This window comes from Paramisgurnus dabryanus, chromosome 18, assembly GCF_030506205.2.
Source record: "Paramisgurnus dabryanus chromosome 18, PD_genome_1.1, whole genome shotgun sequence".
Classification (NCBI taxonomy): Eukaryota; Metazoa; Chordata; class Actinopteri; order Cypriniformes; family Cobitidae; genus Paramisgurnus; species Paramisgurnus dabryanus.
The window spans coordinates 8,194,752-8,209,212 of record NC_133354.1 but is presented as its reverse complement, the minus strand read 5'-3'; the positions used below and the strand labels follow the sequence as shown (position 1 = coordinate 8,209,212).

At 41.3% G+C, this 14,461-nt stretch overlaps 1 protein-coding gene across 9 annotated transcripts in view; it reads right to left on the bottom strand.

The window, feature by feature from the left end:
* Nucleotides 1–14,461, bottom strand: part of grin1a (glutamate receptor, ionotropic, N-methyl D-aspartate 1a) — a 41,687-nt gene that overhangs the window by 14,253 nt on the left and 12,973 nt on the right. For 5 of the 9 annotated variants that reach the window (XM_065244016.2, XM_065244022.1, XM_065244020.1 and 2 more), the window contains 13 exons: nucleotides 13,670–13,844; nucleotides 13,329–13,473; nucleotides 13,089–13,175; nucleotides 12,406–12,541; nucleotides 9,676–9,803; nucleotides 9,404–9,568; nucleotides 9,078–9,196; nucleotides 8,758–8,870; nucleotides 8,523–8,671; nucleotides 5,614–5,771; nucleotides 5,040–5,201; nucleotides 4,683–4,792; nucleotides 4,219–4,364 (listed from right to left, as the gene is read on the bottom strand). In XM_065244016.2, coding sequence (XP_065100088.1) covers nucleotides 4,219–4,364; nucleotides 4,683–4,792; nucleotides 5,040–5,201; nucleotides 5,614–5,771; nucleotides 8,523–8,671; nucleotides 8,758–8,870; nucleotides 9,078–9,196; nucleotides 9,404–9,568; nucleotides 9,676–9,803; nucleotides 12,406–12,541; nucleotides 13,089–13,175; nucleotides 13,329–13,473; nucleotides 13,670–13,844 — 1,793 coding nt within the window. Of the gene's footprint in view, nucleotides 1–3,904; nucleotides 3,962–4,218; nucleotides 4,365–4,682; nucleotides 4,793–5,039; nucleotides 5,202–5,613; nucleotides 5,772–8,522; nucleotides 8,672–8,757; nucleotides 8,871–9,077; nucleotides 9,197–9,403; nucleotides 9,569–9,675; nucleotides 9,804–12,405; nucleotides 12,542–13,088; nucleotides 13,176–13,328; nucleotides 13,474–13,669; nucleotides 13,845–14,461 lie in introns of all 9 variants that reach the window. The other 4 variants (XM_065244015.1, XM_065244017.2, XM_065244018.1 and 1 more) reach the window with 2 other exon arrangements.

Below are 14,461 nucleotides of genomic sequence, written 5' to 3'. Positions count from 1 at the left end.
TCACAACCAGCAGTGTCATTTTGAATAAAGCAGTTTGATGCTCTTACAGCATCATTGTCTTTCTACCGCACTCCCATCCAGTTGGACAAACCCTTTTTTCTAAAATTAATCAGTCTTAAAGGACACATGGGTGCCTGAACAAGAGTTTGCGGCTGAAATTTAAATTGTACTGTGTTAGCCTAACTGTGTTAGTTGGCGATGGATACTTTTGCTCTAGCTTATTTTAAAATGGTTAATAAAATGTAAAAATAATAATACAATAGTGATCACAGAAAATAAGACTCGTCAGGGTTTAAGGCTGGAACTAACAGGTATCTATTGCAAATTATGCCAGTTAAAGGGATAGTTCATCCAAAAATGAAAATTGTATCATTTTATATTCACCCTTAAAGGATAATTCCGGTATTTAACACTTTGAGTCTCATTTCTGGTTTGTTTTGGATGAACTACAGTGATGGACACGGAAATTTTGAAAATGGGTCGTGTCTTGAGTTTTTGACTCATTTAGAAGCGTCTCTTGACTGCTTCATAATGGAAGTCAATGACCATGCACAAACATGTCATTAAAACAACACTTAACGTTCATTTTCAAAACTGTGCTACTCACCGAGTGGTGCGTGGTGTTCGTTGATGATTAAAAACAAGTTGTGTAGCGAAATACAGTTTCTGTCGTGTTTTATTTGGCATTTTGTAAAATTCCATTGACTTTTCTTGGAAGACTCATTGCTCGCTGATATATCACTCCGCCGCCGGGAAACAGAAAAGGGTCTGTTTATATGTGGTTGTAGTTTTTTCGCTCGGTTTCTCTCAGAAGAAATGTTTCCCATATTTGTAGGGCTGGACCAGAATATTCAAATATTCGTTACGTGGGTTGACAATCGATTTTCAGTTTTGAGATTCGAATATATATATATATATAAATATTTTACAGCGTTAATGCAGAGCTTTTGCCAAGCAGGAAGTGCGCTTCACGCCCCCGCACGATAGGTGGCGCAGAGAGACCAACATCCATAGCCAACAGCCACCAAACGCCACCAGTGGAAGAGATCGCCTCGAACGGAGAGCGCGCTTCCTGCTTTGGCATTCATGCTTATAGGGTTGTAAATAACGTTCGGTTTCTTGCAAAAACTGATTGATTTGCTTCACAAGACTTCAATATGTCACACGGAGTTATGGGGGATTACTGTTGTATTGGATATATATGCTTTAGCTCTTAAAGTGTGCGGATCGGTTGACTTGCATGACGGAGCACTGGGGTTTCTGCAAAATATCTTCTTTATTGTTCTGCTGATGAAAAAAACATATTGGATATTGTAAGTGTTTTAAATAAACGTGATTTTGAAAGTATGCTACCGTTTTATTACAGTTTGTTGAACTTCGTTCATTTATTTTCGTTGTTTTATTTAAATAGCCTACCCTTTACGTTGTCAGTAATTACTGTGCTGCTTATTTCTGATACGGGAATGTTTGTTTGTTAGAAAAATGTTAGGCTACCTTATTAAAAGTATTGATCTTGTGTTTTGTTTCACTAAAACGCTGTTCACGCAGGACGCGTGACAGGCACGCCGCTTCCGGCTTGCGCTGTTCTGTAGTATTTTTAAAGTTTATTAATTCTAAACGTGTCGCATGTCCATATTGCACGAAAAAAAGGCACTACACTCCCTTAGGTCCGCAGCAACACATCCGCCACATAATAAAACTGTAGACAGACACACACACAGAGATTCCTGCCTTTATTAAAGAGAAAATATGTTCAGCCCCTCCTTCCGAAGCTTCAAATATTCAATTTGATTTCTACTAGAGCTTCGAAGCTCAAAAAATGTTATTAGGAACCGCCCTACATATTTGATGGCTCAGTGACCAGCTTTAGGTTTGAAGTTGAGCTCGATTGTGACTGTCTATACGCTAGACACCGAGGGTACTTGTATGGCAAAGTGGTTGTCGCCATCAAGTGGTCGGGAGTGTGCTAACGCTTCACACTCAAATACAGAGCGGAAGTATATACGCGGTTGTGAGGTATCTGAAAAAATAGTTCCACTATATCAAATAACACGGATTGAAATCATAAATTGCGCCAATATATTTGTTTTTAATCATCAACGAACACCACGAACCACTCGGTGAGTAGCACAGTTTTGAAAATGAACGTTAAGTGTTGTTTTAATGACATGTTTGTGCATGGTCATTGACTTCCATTCTGAAGCAGTCAAGAGACGCTTCTAAACGAGTCAAAAACTCAAGACACGACCCATTGTCAAAATTTCTGTGTCCATCACTGTAGTTCATCCAAAACAAACCAGAAATGAGACTCAAAGTGTTAAATACCGGAATTATCCTTTAAGTTGTTTCAAAACCTGTATAAATGTCTTTGTTTTGCTGAACATAAAAGGAAGACATTTAAAAAAATATTTGTAACAAAGCAGATCTGGGGCACCATGGACTTCCATTGTAATACTATGAAGGGGAATGGTTCCCCAGATCTGTTTGGTTATTAACATTCCTCAAAATATCTTTATTTGTGTTCAGCAGAATAATCAAATGTATACAGGTTTGAAGCAACTTGAGGGTGAGTAAACGATGACAGAATTTTAATTTTTGGGTGAACTATTTCTTTAAAGGAGTACTCCACTTTCATAAAAAAAAATATTCTGATAATTTACTCACCCCCATATCATCAAAGATGTTTATATATTATTTTGTTCAGTTGAGAAGAAAGTTTTTTGAAGAAAACATTCCATGATTTTTCCCAATTTAATAGTGAGATGTCTTTGTGTCAGTTTATTGTTTAAAATGGTCTGCAAGTGTGCGTTTCAAATATGACCTTTCAACGTAATTACGTAATACGTAAGGTCGCGCTGGTGCCTCACACGGTTAGTGCAAGATGAGAAGTTGTGGTTTAAAGGATTAGTCCATTTTCTTAAAAAAATCCAGATAATTTACTCACCACCATGTCATCCAAAATGTTGATGTCTTTCTTTGTTCAGTCGAGAAGAAATTATGTTTTTTGACATTCCAGGATTTTTCTCATTTTAATGGACTTTAATGGACCCCAACACTTAACAGTTTTAATGCAGTTTAAAATTGCAGTTTTAAAGGACTCTGAATGATCCCAAACGAGGCATAAGGGTCTTATCTAACGAAACAATTGTTATTTTTGGCAAGAAAATTTTAAACCACAACTTCTCGTCTTCCTCTGGTCTTGTGACGCGCCATCGCAACCTTACGTAATACGTCATCACGTCAAGAGGTCACAGATGACGTATGCCAAACTACGCCCCAGTATTTACAGTGTTTTTATTGTTTAAATATATGTTTCATATATGTAACACTTGACCTTTTGACGTCATTACGCAATTACTTGAGGTCGCGCTGGCTCGTCACACAGCCGGAGGTAGACGAAAAGTTGTGGTTTAAAAGTACATATTTTTTATTTTTCTCGGCAAAAATGACAATCGTTTCGCTAGATAAGACCCTTATGCCTCATTTGGGATCGTTTAGAGTCCTTTGAAACTACAATTTTAAACTGCATTAAAACTGTTAAGTGATGGGGTCCATTTGAGTCCATTAAAATGAGAAAAATCCTGGAATGTTTTCCTCAAAAAACATAATTTCTTTTCGACTGAACAAAAATTGAACAATTGAAAAAAATCCTGGAATGTTTTAATCAAAAAACGTAATTGCTGCTCGACTGAACAACGAAAGACAAGACAAATACCTTGAATGACATAAGGGTGAGTAAATTATCAGGATTTTTTTATGAAAGTTGAGTATTCCTTTAACGCTTCTTAATAATTAACTAACTTAGCATTTCATGCCATGAAAGAAGCCTTAAACTAGGATGAAAACTAAGCTTATCAGCTATTTAATGACATGACGACAAGACGGATCAGCTTGTGTTACATACTAAAGATGGAGTCCCAGCCGCACCCACAGCTTGACTCCCTGAGCTCTGCTTATTGTCCTGTTGGGACAAACAAGAAGAAGGGGGCCGATTCAACCAAAACGCCTAGACTAGTCCTTGAAATGGGGCAGAGAGTTTTTTAGCTGGCTCTGTTGGATGCCAAGTAACAAAAAACAGGGATAAGACTCGTTGTTTGTTGCTAACCACACCAAAAACTGCAACCGAAAGCCCCAGGACTTGTGCGAATGTTTGCATATAGGCCATCTACTCGTTTTGACCCTTTTTCTCCTCTTGTGTTCTAGAAAAAGGGATCTTACCTGTAAGTTCTTCCTCCAAACGTTGACGGCCGCGAAGGCTAGCTGCATCTGCTTCCTGCGGGCGTCTTTATGGCGCTTATACGCAATCTCAATGAATATCAGGAAGATTCCTGCCGCAATGCCTCCAGCCACCAGCATGAAGACACCTGGGACGAACGAATGGGATTGTCAGACAGCTTACAGAAACTATCAATTCTTTATCAACCCACAGAAGTGCTCTAGGGGTGGAGCCTTTGTGTGATGGAGTCCTACATGTTATCGCCCACATTTCTAGGGCCTGCAGCTGAAAAGCATGCAAAGTGAATGGATGTTAAAAGTGGATGAGTTTGTTAAAAATGTGAATACCAACACAGGTGAGCGTAAGTAAAGGCATTGGACAAAAAAAGGCCCCAGTACCTTACCTACAGTATGCCTTTTTTGTCCAATCTCTTTTAGGTTTCTCTATACCTGAAGGTGGACCATACCTGCCATATTTTCAAAAGTGAGTGTGGCTGGGGCATTGCTTCTTGAATCACACTCCTGGTATCTCACCCAGGTTTTATCTAGGTCCTCCATGAATCCGTTCTCATGGGAACTGCAAGAGGTGGTGGGGAGCAGGAAGAAAAGTTCAAGGGTTAATACGTCGCTTTCGGCAGAAGAAACCCATAAACTAACAAGCACTAGACGAACAAATATATGTTCAAGCACAAACAAGGCAAAACGGAAGGTACTGAAAAGGGGATATACACAGAGAGAGATGAGTAAATGTCCAACGGCGAGATTTATATAATGACAGAACACTATACAGAAGCGTACAATATGCTGCTTCGGCTGGGACAGACCTGAGAATAGCCAGGGACACATTCTGTTTCCAGGGGCTGTCCTTGCGCATGCCTATGCCAAAGCCCGAACGGAAAAACAGCTCTCCCGTGGTCACCAGGTCGCACTTCTGCGAGGCTTCAAACTCCAGCACCGCAGAGTCCCAGATGAAAGCATGCAGCTTGCTGTTGGGGCAGGGGGAAGGGAGGAGGGTGGGAAGGATGGGGGGTTACGGTGCAACAGTACAGTGAGAAACAACACACTGGTGGCACCCGCATCCCCACCCACCCCTGCTGTGTTACCAGAAATCTAGACCGCCACCTCATAGGCAAATGAAATCCAATGCCGGACGAGTGGAGCTTTGTCCCCCATTGGATTCCCTCAATGACGTATTTGCTGAAAACCTAAAAGATGTGTGCTTTAGCTTATTGTTAACACATGTTGCTTCGTCACCTTTCCTGGGCTGGGTGATGGGCCAGGGTCACAGGTCAGTGCAGTAAGCACTGGCACTGACCTGAGACCTGCAAGCCCAGGACCCTCTAGACGAACTGACTAATTGGGGCCAAACCTGCTGGCGTCTACCCAGCAGGGACTCACTTGTCCCGGACAGCCTGGATGGCTTCCGCCGCGCTCTCGTAGTTGTGCTTCTCCATGTGGCGGTACATGGTGCTCAGCTCAACCTGCCGGCGGAAGTAAATATCCACCGAACTCTGCTTTACTGTGGCGTAGATGAACTTGTCTGATGGGTTCCTTAGCTGGACACAAAATCATGTGAACTTACTATACAAGTCTAATGCTGCGTTCACACCAGCCGCCTCAAGCGCGAGTGATTTCAATGTTAAGTCAATGTGAAGACGCATTGACGCACGTCTGGAGGTCTCGCAGCGCGAATGAGGCATTTAGCACGACGTGATAGACGCGATTCCGCCTCGTTCATGCGAATGCCGCGAATTAAGGGTTGCCGCGGCAAAAGCGCTAGTTGAAAAATTTGAACTTTGGTGGAAAAACGCACCACATTAACCAATCAGGAGCTTACTCTAATAGTGACGTGATTACAGCAAGCGAGTCGCAGTAGCCCCTCCTATGATGCGAATTTCCCCGTGAATGTCTCTATGACTAGAATTTCACACGCGGCTTTTATGCGCGAATGAAGCGAGTAAACTCAAAATGTTCAAGCAGCAAATTAGGCGCGTTAGACGTGAATTTGACGCCTTAAACGCTCCAGATGCATTGACGCGCGTCTGGAGGTCTCGCGGCGCGAATGAGGCATTTATCACAGCATGGTAGACGCGATTCCACCACGTTCGTGCGAATGGCGCGAATTGAACGTTGATGCGGCAACAGCGCGAGTTGAAAAATTTGAACTTTTGCGGAAAAACGCGCCACATTGACCAATCAGGAGCTTGCTCTAATAGTGACGTGATTACAGCAAGCGAGTCGCAGAAGCCCCTCCCATGATGCAAATTTCCCCGTGAATGTCTCGATGACTATAATTTCACACGCGGCTTTTATGCGCGAATGAAGCGAGTAAACTCAAAATGTTCAAGCGGAAAATTAGACGCGGTAGACGTGAATTTGACGCCTTAAATGCTCCAGACGCATTGACGCGCGTCTGGAGGTCTCGCGGCGCGAATGAGGCATTTTTCACGGCATGGTAGACGCGATTCCCCCACATACGTGCGAATGGCGCGAATTGAAAGTTGACGGGGCAACAGCGCGAGTTGAAAAATTTTAACTTTGGCGGAAAAACGCGCCACATTAACCAATCAGGAGCTTGCTCTAATAGTGACGTGATTACAGCAAGCGAGTCGCAGTAGCCCCTCCCATGATGCGAATTTCCCCGTAAATGTCTCGATGACTAGAATTTCACACGCGGCTTTTATGTACGAATGAAGCGAGTAAACTCAAAATGTTCAAGCGGCAAATTAGGCGCGGTAGACATGAATTTGACGCCTTAAATGCTCCAGACCCATTGACGCGCGTCTGGAGGTCTCGCGGCGCGAATGAGGCATTTTTCACGGCGTGGTAGACGCGATTCCGCCACGTTCGTGCGAATGGCGCGAATTGAAAGTTGACGCAGCAACAGCGCGAGTTGAAAAATTTGAACTTTGGCGGAAAAACGCGCCACATTAACCAATCAGGAGCTTGCTCTAATAGTGACGTGATTACAGCAAGCGAGTCGCAGTAGCCCCTCCCATGATGCGAATTTCCCCGTGAATGTCTTGACGACTAGAATTTCACACGCGGCTTTTATGCGCGAATGAAGCGAGTAAACTCAAAATGTTCAAGCGGCAAATTAGACGCGTTAGACGTGAATTTGATGCCTTAAATGCTCCAGACGCATTGACGCATGTCTGGAGGTCTCGCGGCGCGAATGAGGCATTTATCACGGCGTGGTAGACGCGATTCCACCACGTTCGTGCGAATGGCACGAATTGAACGTTGACGCGGCAAAAGCGCTAGTTGAAAAATTTGAACTTTGGTGGAAAAACGCACCACATTAACCAATCAGGAGCTTACTCTAATAGTGACGTGATTACAGCAAGCGAGTCGCAGTAGCCCCTCCTATGATGCGAATTTCCCCGTGAATGTCTCTATGACTAGAATTTTACACGCGGCTTTTATGCGCGAATGAAGCGAGTAAACTCAAAATGTTCAAGCAGCAAATTAGGCGCGTTAGACGTGAATTTGACGCCTTAAACGCTCCAGATGCATTGACGCGCGTCTGGAGGTCTCGCGGCGCGAATGAGGCATTTATCACAGCATGGTAGACGCGATTCCACCACGTTCGTGCGAATGGCGCGAATTGAACGTTGATGCGGCAACAGCGCGAGTTGAAAAATTTGAACTTTGGCGGAAAAACGTGCCACATTAACCAATCAGGAGCTTGCTCTAATAGTGACGTGATTACAGCAAGCGAGTCGCAGAAGCCCCTCCCATGATGCAAATTTCCCCGTGAATGTCTCGATGACTATAATTTCACACGCGGCTTTTATGCGCGAATGAAGCGAGTAAACTCAAAATGTTCAAGCGGAAAATTAGACGCGGTAGACGTGAATTTGACGCCTTAAATGCTCCAGACGCATTGACGCGCGTCTGGAGGTCTCGCGGCGCGAATGAGGCATTTTTCACGGCGTGGTAGACGCGATTCCACCACGTTCGTGCGAATGGCACGAATTGAAAGTTGACGCGGCAACAGCGCGAGTTGAAAAATTTGAACTTTGGCGGAAAAACGCGCCACATTAACCAATCAGGAGCTTGCTCTAATAGTGACGTGATTACAGCAAGCGAGTCGCAGTAGCCCCTCCCATGATGCGAATTTCCCCGTGAATGTCTCGATGACTAGAATTTCACACGCGGCTTTTATGTGCGAATGAAGCGAGTAAACTCAAAATGTTCAAGCGGCAAATTAGACGCGGTAGACGTGAATTTGACGCCTCAAACGCGGCTGGTGTGAACCCACGGTAAGAAAGACTGAAAAAGTTTTAGTGATCGAAGAAACGTACCCTCGGGTCATTGATGCCGGTGATGCGCTCCTCAGGCCGATCCAACACCAGGAAGGCAGCCAGGTTGGCAGTGTAGGATGCTACTATGATCATAGCGAATCCAGCCCACACCATTCCCAGGATTCTCGCGGAGAAACTACGCGGGGCACCTGGACAACACGTGGGGGGTCAAACATATGCAAAATAAAACTGTTTAGCAGATCTCAAAACCATCAGAAACAGAGTGTCACAACACCTTCTCCAATTCCAGAGTTCAACAAGACTCCCCAGGAGAACCACATAGCTGAAGATAAGGTGAGGGCATCTTCTTCTTCTTCTTCGCTGTTTACTTTAAACCTTCCAAACGGGCTGAGAAAACCAGGTGAGACAATAAGCGTGGTGAGAAAAAAGAAGTCAAGAACAACAAACTAGTTCATGGGGTGCAAAGTGTGCAGCACTTCCTGGAACAAATTCTCTACATGGCTAAATGAGTAAAACAAACTATCGGGATAAAAACACGAAAACGCACACACCCCACATGGAACAACTAGTTAAACTCAACCTAATGTCTTGTACCTGAACCGGTCTAGTAGGTAGAGCATCACCGCCACCACATGCACCGAAAGACCCACCAATAGCCACAGTGTACTCTGAAATGGCTGCATGAACGAGTCCAGTGTACTACGAGGAATTTCCTGAAACACACATTGGATTGGTCACTCAAATACATTGCTCATGATTAGGACTTCCATGGTGATTCCATGAGATTCCTGGTTTTCAGCACACAATCATTCATAACATAACATGGTGTAATCAGTAGGGCTGCATGATATTGAAGAAAAATGTGATATGCAATAAAATGCTAAATGACAGACTGTAACGTTATAGTATTATGATCACACCTTTTTAACAAGGATAGTGAGTCCCTGATATTTGAAAGGTTTGGAGAATTCGATGTATTGGGCTCGTTCGTTGTTAATTGTCAATGGAGCAACAATCATGTCTGCAAGGCCACCCAGGAGCTCTCCCATCATGCCGTTCCATTCCTTCTTATTACTGTTATTCACCTGAGAACGATAAACATCTCTGAATGATAAATGTCATTTAATTGGCTGTATGATTGTTTCAATAGCAATATTCATTGGTTTAATTTTAAAAAGTGTGAAAATCATACTCTTTCCTGCGTTCCAAATTTTCCATCTGCCACCAGATGCACTTCATAGGTGAAGTTCATGGTCATCGCCAACTTGATCAAGAGGTCAACGCAAAATCCATAGCAACACTGGGGTACTGTTGGGCGCCCTGAAACCAGAAAAAAAAGGTTCTATTTTATTTCATCTGGCATGAATATCTGAAAAAAATCCTCTCAACCCAATGCTGAATGACTCAAACATGTGTGTTTCTAATTTAGATGTGAATGATTATACATCATTGAGGTCTGATCTATTTCGATAAATTCAGCTTTCTGAAAGCCAGCCGTAGATTTTTCGAGATGATAACTGAATAAAATGTTAACAAGCTTTGTGCATTAATTGTCGATTCATCAGTGATGCTTCATAAATTGAAACGTTCCCATTCAATGTCCCATTCACATGCGAGCACTGATATCTAAAAGATGCATAATCTTTTCACAGCATTCACACTTTTACTTTTAGCTTCGGCACGCTCATAGCTGTCACTATAGTTCAAGCAGAATACAATGAAGCCCAAGCAACACGCACACACTTCAGTTTTGCATGCTTTACAAACATCCAGCTCATGCACACATTTAATTTGAGGCCGAAATGTTCACATGCTTACAACATGAAACACACAGACACATATGTCCACAGTCAGACTTACACACATGTATACCTGTACAGTATATATTAAAAACCTACAGCAGTGGCCAGAAGTGATGTCCAACTTTGAACAATTGACATTATTCCAATTTGTTTCAAAAATGTTTGGGTGTTTCCAGTATAAACAAGTTCAACTTTGAGAAGAATTAATGAAAGCTTGGCAAAAAATGACAAAAAAAATTTACATATAAAAACAGATCATATGTAATTTTTTTTGTCATTTTTTTAATAAACATTTTTATATATTCTATATTGTATATACATTTGAAAAAATTATATATAAATAAAAAATTTCTGAAAAGTTTTTATGTATGTAAGTGTGTTTAAATATACATAATAAATACACACAGCACACACACACACACACACACACACACACACATATAATGCAAAAAATAACTTTTATTTTGTATGCGATTAATTTGCCCAGCACTAATTATAATATACTGTGGTTTGTCTTTTGGCAAATAAAAATTATGTGTTTTATTCATTTTGTACCATACACCTTATGGGGTGGTTTCCCAGAAATGGATAAGTTTGGACTAGGCCTTGGTTTAATTAGGAATTGTGTGCATTTTTAAGGCAAAACAAAGGACACTGATGTATTTTAAGATATGTCAGTGCAAGATATTTTAAGTTTGGACAGCTCATACATTTATTTTAGTCTAGGACTAGTCTAATCCCTGTCTGGGAATAGCCCTTATATGTTGATGGTTAAATGTAATTCGAAGAGACATTAAAGGATTAGTCCATTTTCTTAAAAAAATCCAGATAATTTACTCACCACCATGTTGTCCAAAATGTTGCGGATTTTTCTCATTTTAATGGACTTTAATGGACCCCAACAGTTTTAATGCAGTTTAAAATTGCAGTTTCAAAGGACTCTAAACAATCTCAAACGAGACATAAGGGTCTTATCTAGCAAAACGATTGTAATTTTTGCCAAGAAAAAAAAAATATACATTTAAACCACAACTTCTCTTCTACCTCCGGCTGTGTGACGAGCCAGCGCGACCTCAAGTAATTGCGTAATGACGTTGAAAGGTCACGTGTTACATATATAAAACAAACATTTGTGGACCATTTTAAACAATAAAAACACTGTAAACACTGGGGCGTAGTTTCGCATACGTCATCTGTGACCTCTTGACGTGATGACGTATTACGTGAGGTTGCGCTGGCGCGTCACAGGACCAGAGGAAGACGAGAAGTTGTGGTTCAAAAGTGCATATTTTAATTTTTATTGCCAAAAATGACAATCATTTCGTTAGATCATTTAGAGTCCTTTGAAACTGCAATTTTAAACTGCATTAAAACTGTTAAGTGTTGGGGTCCATTAAAGTCCATTAAAATGAGAAAAATCCTGGAATGTTTTCCTCAAAAAAATAAATAAAAATGCACTTTTAAACCGCAACCTCTCATCTTCCTCCAGTCCTGTGACACACCAGTGTGACCTCACGTAATACGTCATCACGTCAAGAGGTCACGAATGACGTATGCGAAACTACGCCCCAGTGTTTACAAGTGTGGAGAAAGAGGACCACTCCGACGTTGTTGTATGTCGAATGATACTAATTCATGTCTTTGTGTCAGTTTATTGTTTAAATTGGTCCGCAAATGTGCGTTTCATATATGTAACACGTGACCTTTCGCTGTCATTACGCAAATTATGTGAGGTCGCGTTGGCGCATCACAGGACCGGAGGAAGACTAGAAGTTGTGGTTCAAAAGTGCATATTTTAATTTTTCTTGCCAAAAATGACAATCCTTTCGTTAGATAAGACCCTTATGCCTCGTTTAAGATCGTTTAGAGTCCTTTGAAACGGCAATTCTAAACTGCATTAAAACTAATAAGTGTTGGGGTCCATTGAAGTCCATTAAAATGAGAAAAATCCTGGAATGTTTTCCTCAAAAAACATAATTTCTTCTCGACTGAACAAAGAAATACATCAACATTTTGGATGAAATGGTGGTGAGTAAATTATCTGGATTTTTTTTAAGAAAATTGACTAATGTATGTATGTCCAATAGCGGATGACTATTGTAACATCAGTTATAAGTTACCTGGGATGGTCTCATTTGGTCCAGTGCAGATCACCTTTTTAATTAAGACACCATTTGGCGTGTATTCTTCCCTGCAGGTTCCTTCCAAAGTAGTTGGCTTTACATACACGAAGGGTTCCTGATGAATGGTCACTATCTGCAATAGACAGAATCAATAGGATTCATGCAATTTCCTTCAACTGACCCATGACCTAAACCTTTATCTTTTAGATTAAAGGTTCAGATTTGAGAGGTGGGTGTTGAGTTCAAGAAAACTGAGATATTGGATATTCCCCACCTCAAACACGAAAGTAAACATCTGGAATGGCAAACGAAATGGAATATCTGACATCTAATCTCAGGGAGGACCAATCAACCTCAGCGAGTCGTGTCATTTGACATCATGGACAAGTCAGACAGCTCTTCGCAATCTTAGTGAACCATAAACAACTTTACATTTTTATGTAACATTAAAATACCTTTTTGCCATAATTGACTCAAGAACACAAATTTTTTGTGTCATTGTGAAAAACATGCAAATTGAACATGTGATTGACTGAAACACACTGAGATGGGAAATTTACATTCCAACCTCCGGCTTCGTCTGGAAAGCAGCATAAATTATGGTACCAACAAGACCATTTTAAGCTTAAGGATCCACTTAGAAAACGTGGTAGATTTAACAGTTGAACCCCATCCTGTACCTTTAAGCGAGTAGACATCTGGAATCCTCTCGGTCTCTCAGTTTCACCTCCCGGCCAAATTATCTTCCTTTGTTTATTCATTACAACCTGATAAAGCAATCTTTGTTTAATTCCTCAATCTAAAATAACTTGCCCAGTAGTAATATTACAAAGATGGATTTGCATAAAATTAAAATCTATTACTCTAAGGTTTCTATAAAATTAGTTGGTAATGCAGGAATTGAATTACATGGCTCATACCTGTGTCCCATTGTAAATGCCGACTTGAATCAGTCTACTCTTCTGGTAGTTTAGGATGCTGTAATGAGCGTATTTTCTGTCGCCATCGTCGTTAAACTCAACACGACCCGTCAGACCGTCCGGGTACTTTGACGACATCAATACCCTGTGGAACACAGCCAACGGTGAACCCATGCATGGTAATGACAAATCATGTTATGACAGCACATCACAGTGAGCATTGACTATGGCTGTCCAAATCCATCAAAGAACCATGCAGATGTTTCCCCAAGCAGGATGTTGAGACTAAAACAACAAATCACACAAAATTAAATTAAATTGGTCTGTTTGCGAGACCTGACCTTTTAAAAAGCGGCCCGGTCTTCCAGATGTTGGTGTTGCCCACGCAGCCCCTCGGGGGTTCGGTGATGTTCTCTTTCTCAAAGAGCTCTTGGATGGATTGGGCCACGACGGCAACGGCGTCGCTGATGTGCGCAGACTCATTCTTGCCGTTGATGAGCTGGAGGCCGATGAGCCCTGTGTGGATGATGTAAAATTATGAGGTGAGCGGTCTGGTTTCCCTCTTGACATTTAAAAACCCTTTCTAATGCATAAACGTTTCCCTTCTCTAATAATGTTAAATTATGTTTTTAAATGGAAAGAAAAAGTAATATTACAGTTTTTATTAGATGACCACACAATGCTCAAATGAGAGCTTTTACATTTAGTCTATGAGTGGTTTTTAAATGTGATGCAACCATGATGAATCCAAATGCAAGCATCCACTATATACAAATTATGGCCATAATCAGCATGTGGGTATGCTTAAGCTTTGATAAGCTTAAGCTTTAGATTTACTAAACTGAGCAAACTAGCATCACCTACACCAGAAACTGTGGTCTTGTTTAACTAATGAAACACATCTCACTAGCCAATGAAAGTAAAGCACGGTTAAACTCGCCCACATGAGTGGTTTGTGCCAGAATGACAAATGCAAACCTGTGAAGCATAAATGAAAACTTTGGCAGTGAATAAATAAACCTTGATTTGCTAAAGAGATGCTTAAAAACAGTAAAAAAAAAATGAAATCTATGTTACACTTTCGCCATTGAGTTTATTAGTTACATCGTCAGTGTTCAGTGTTTTTCTTCACT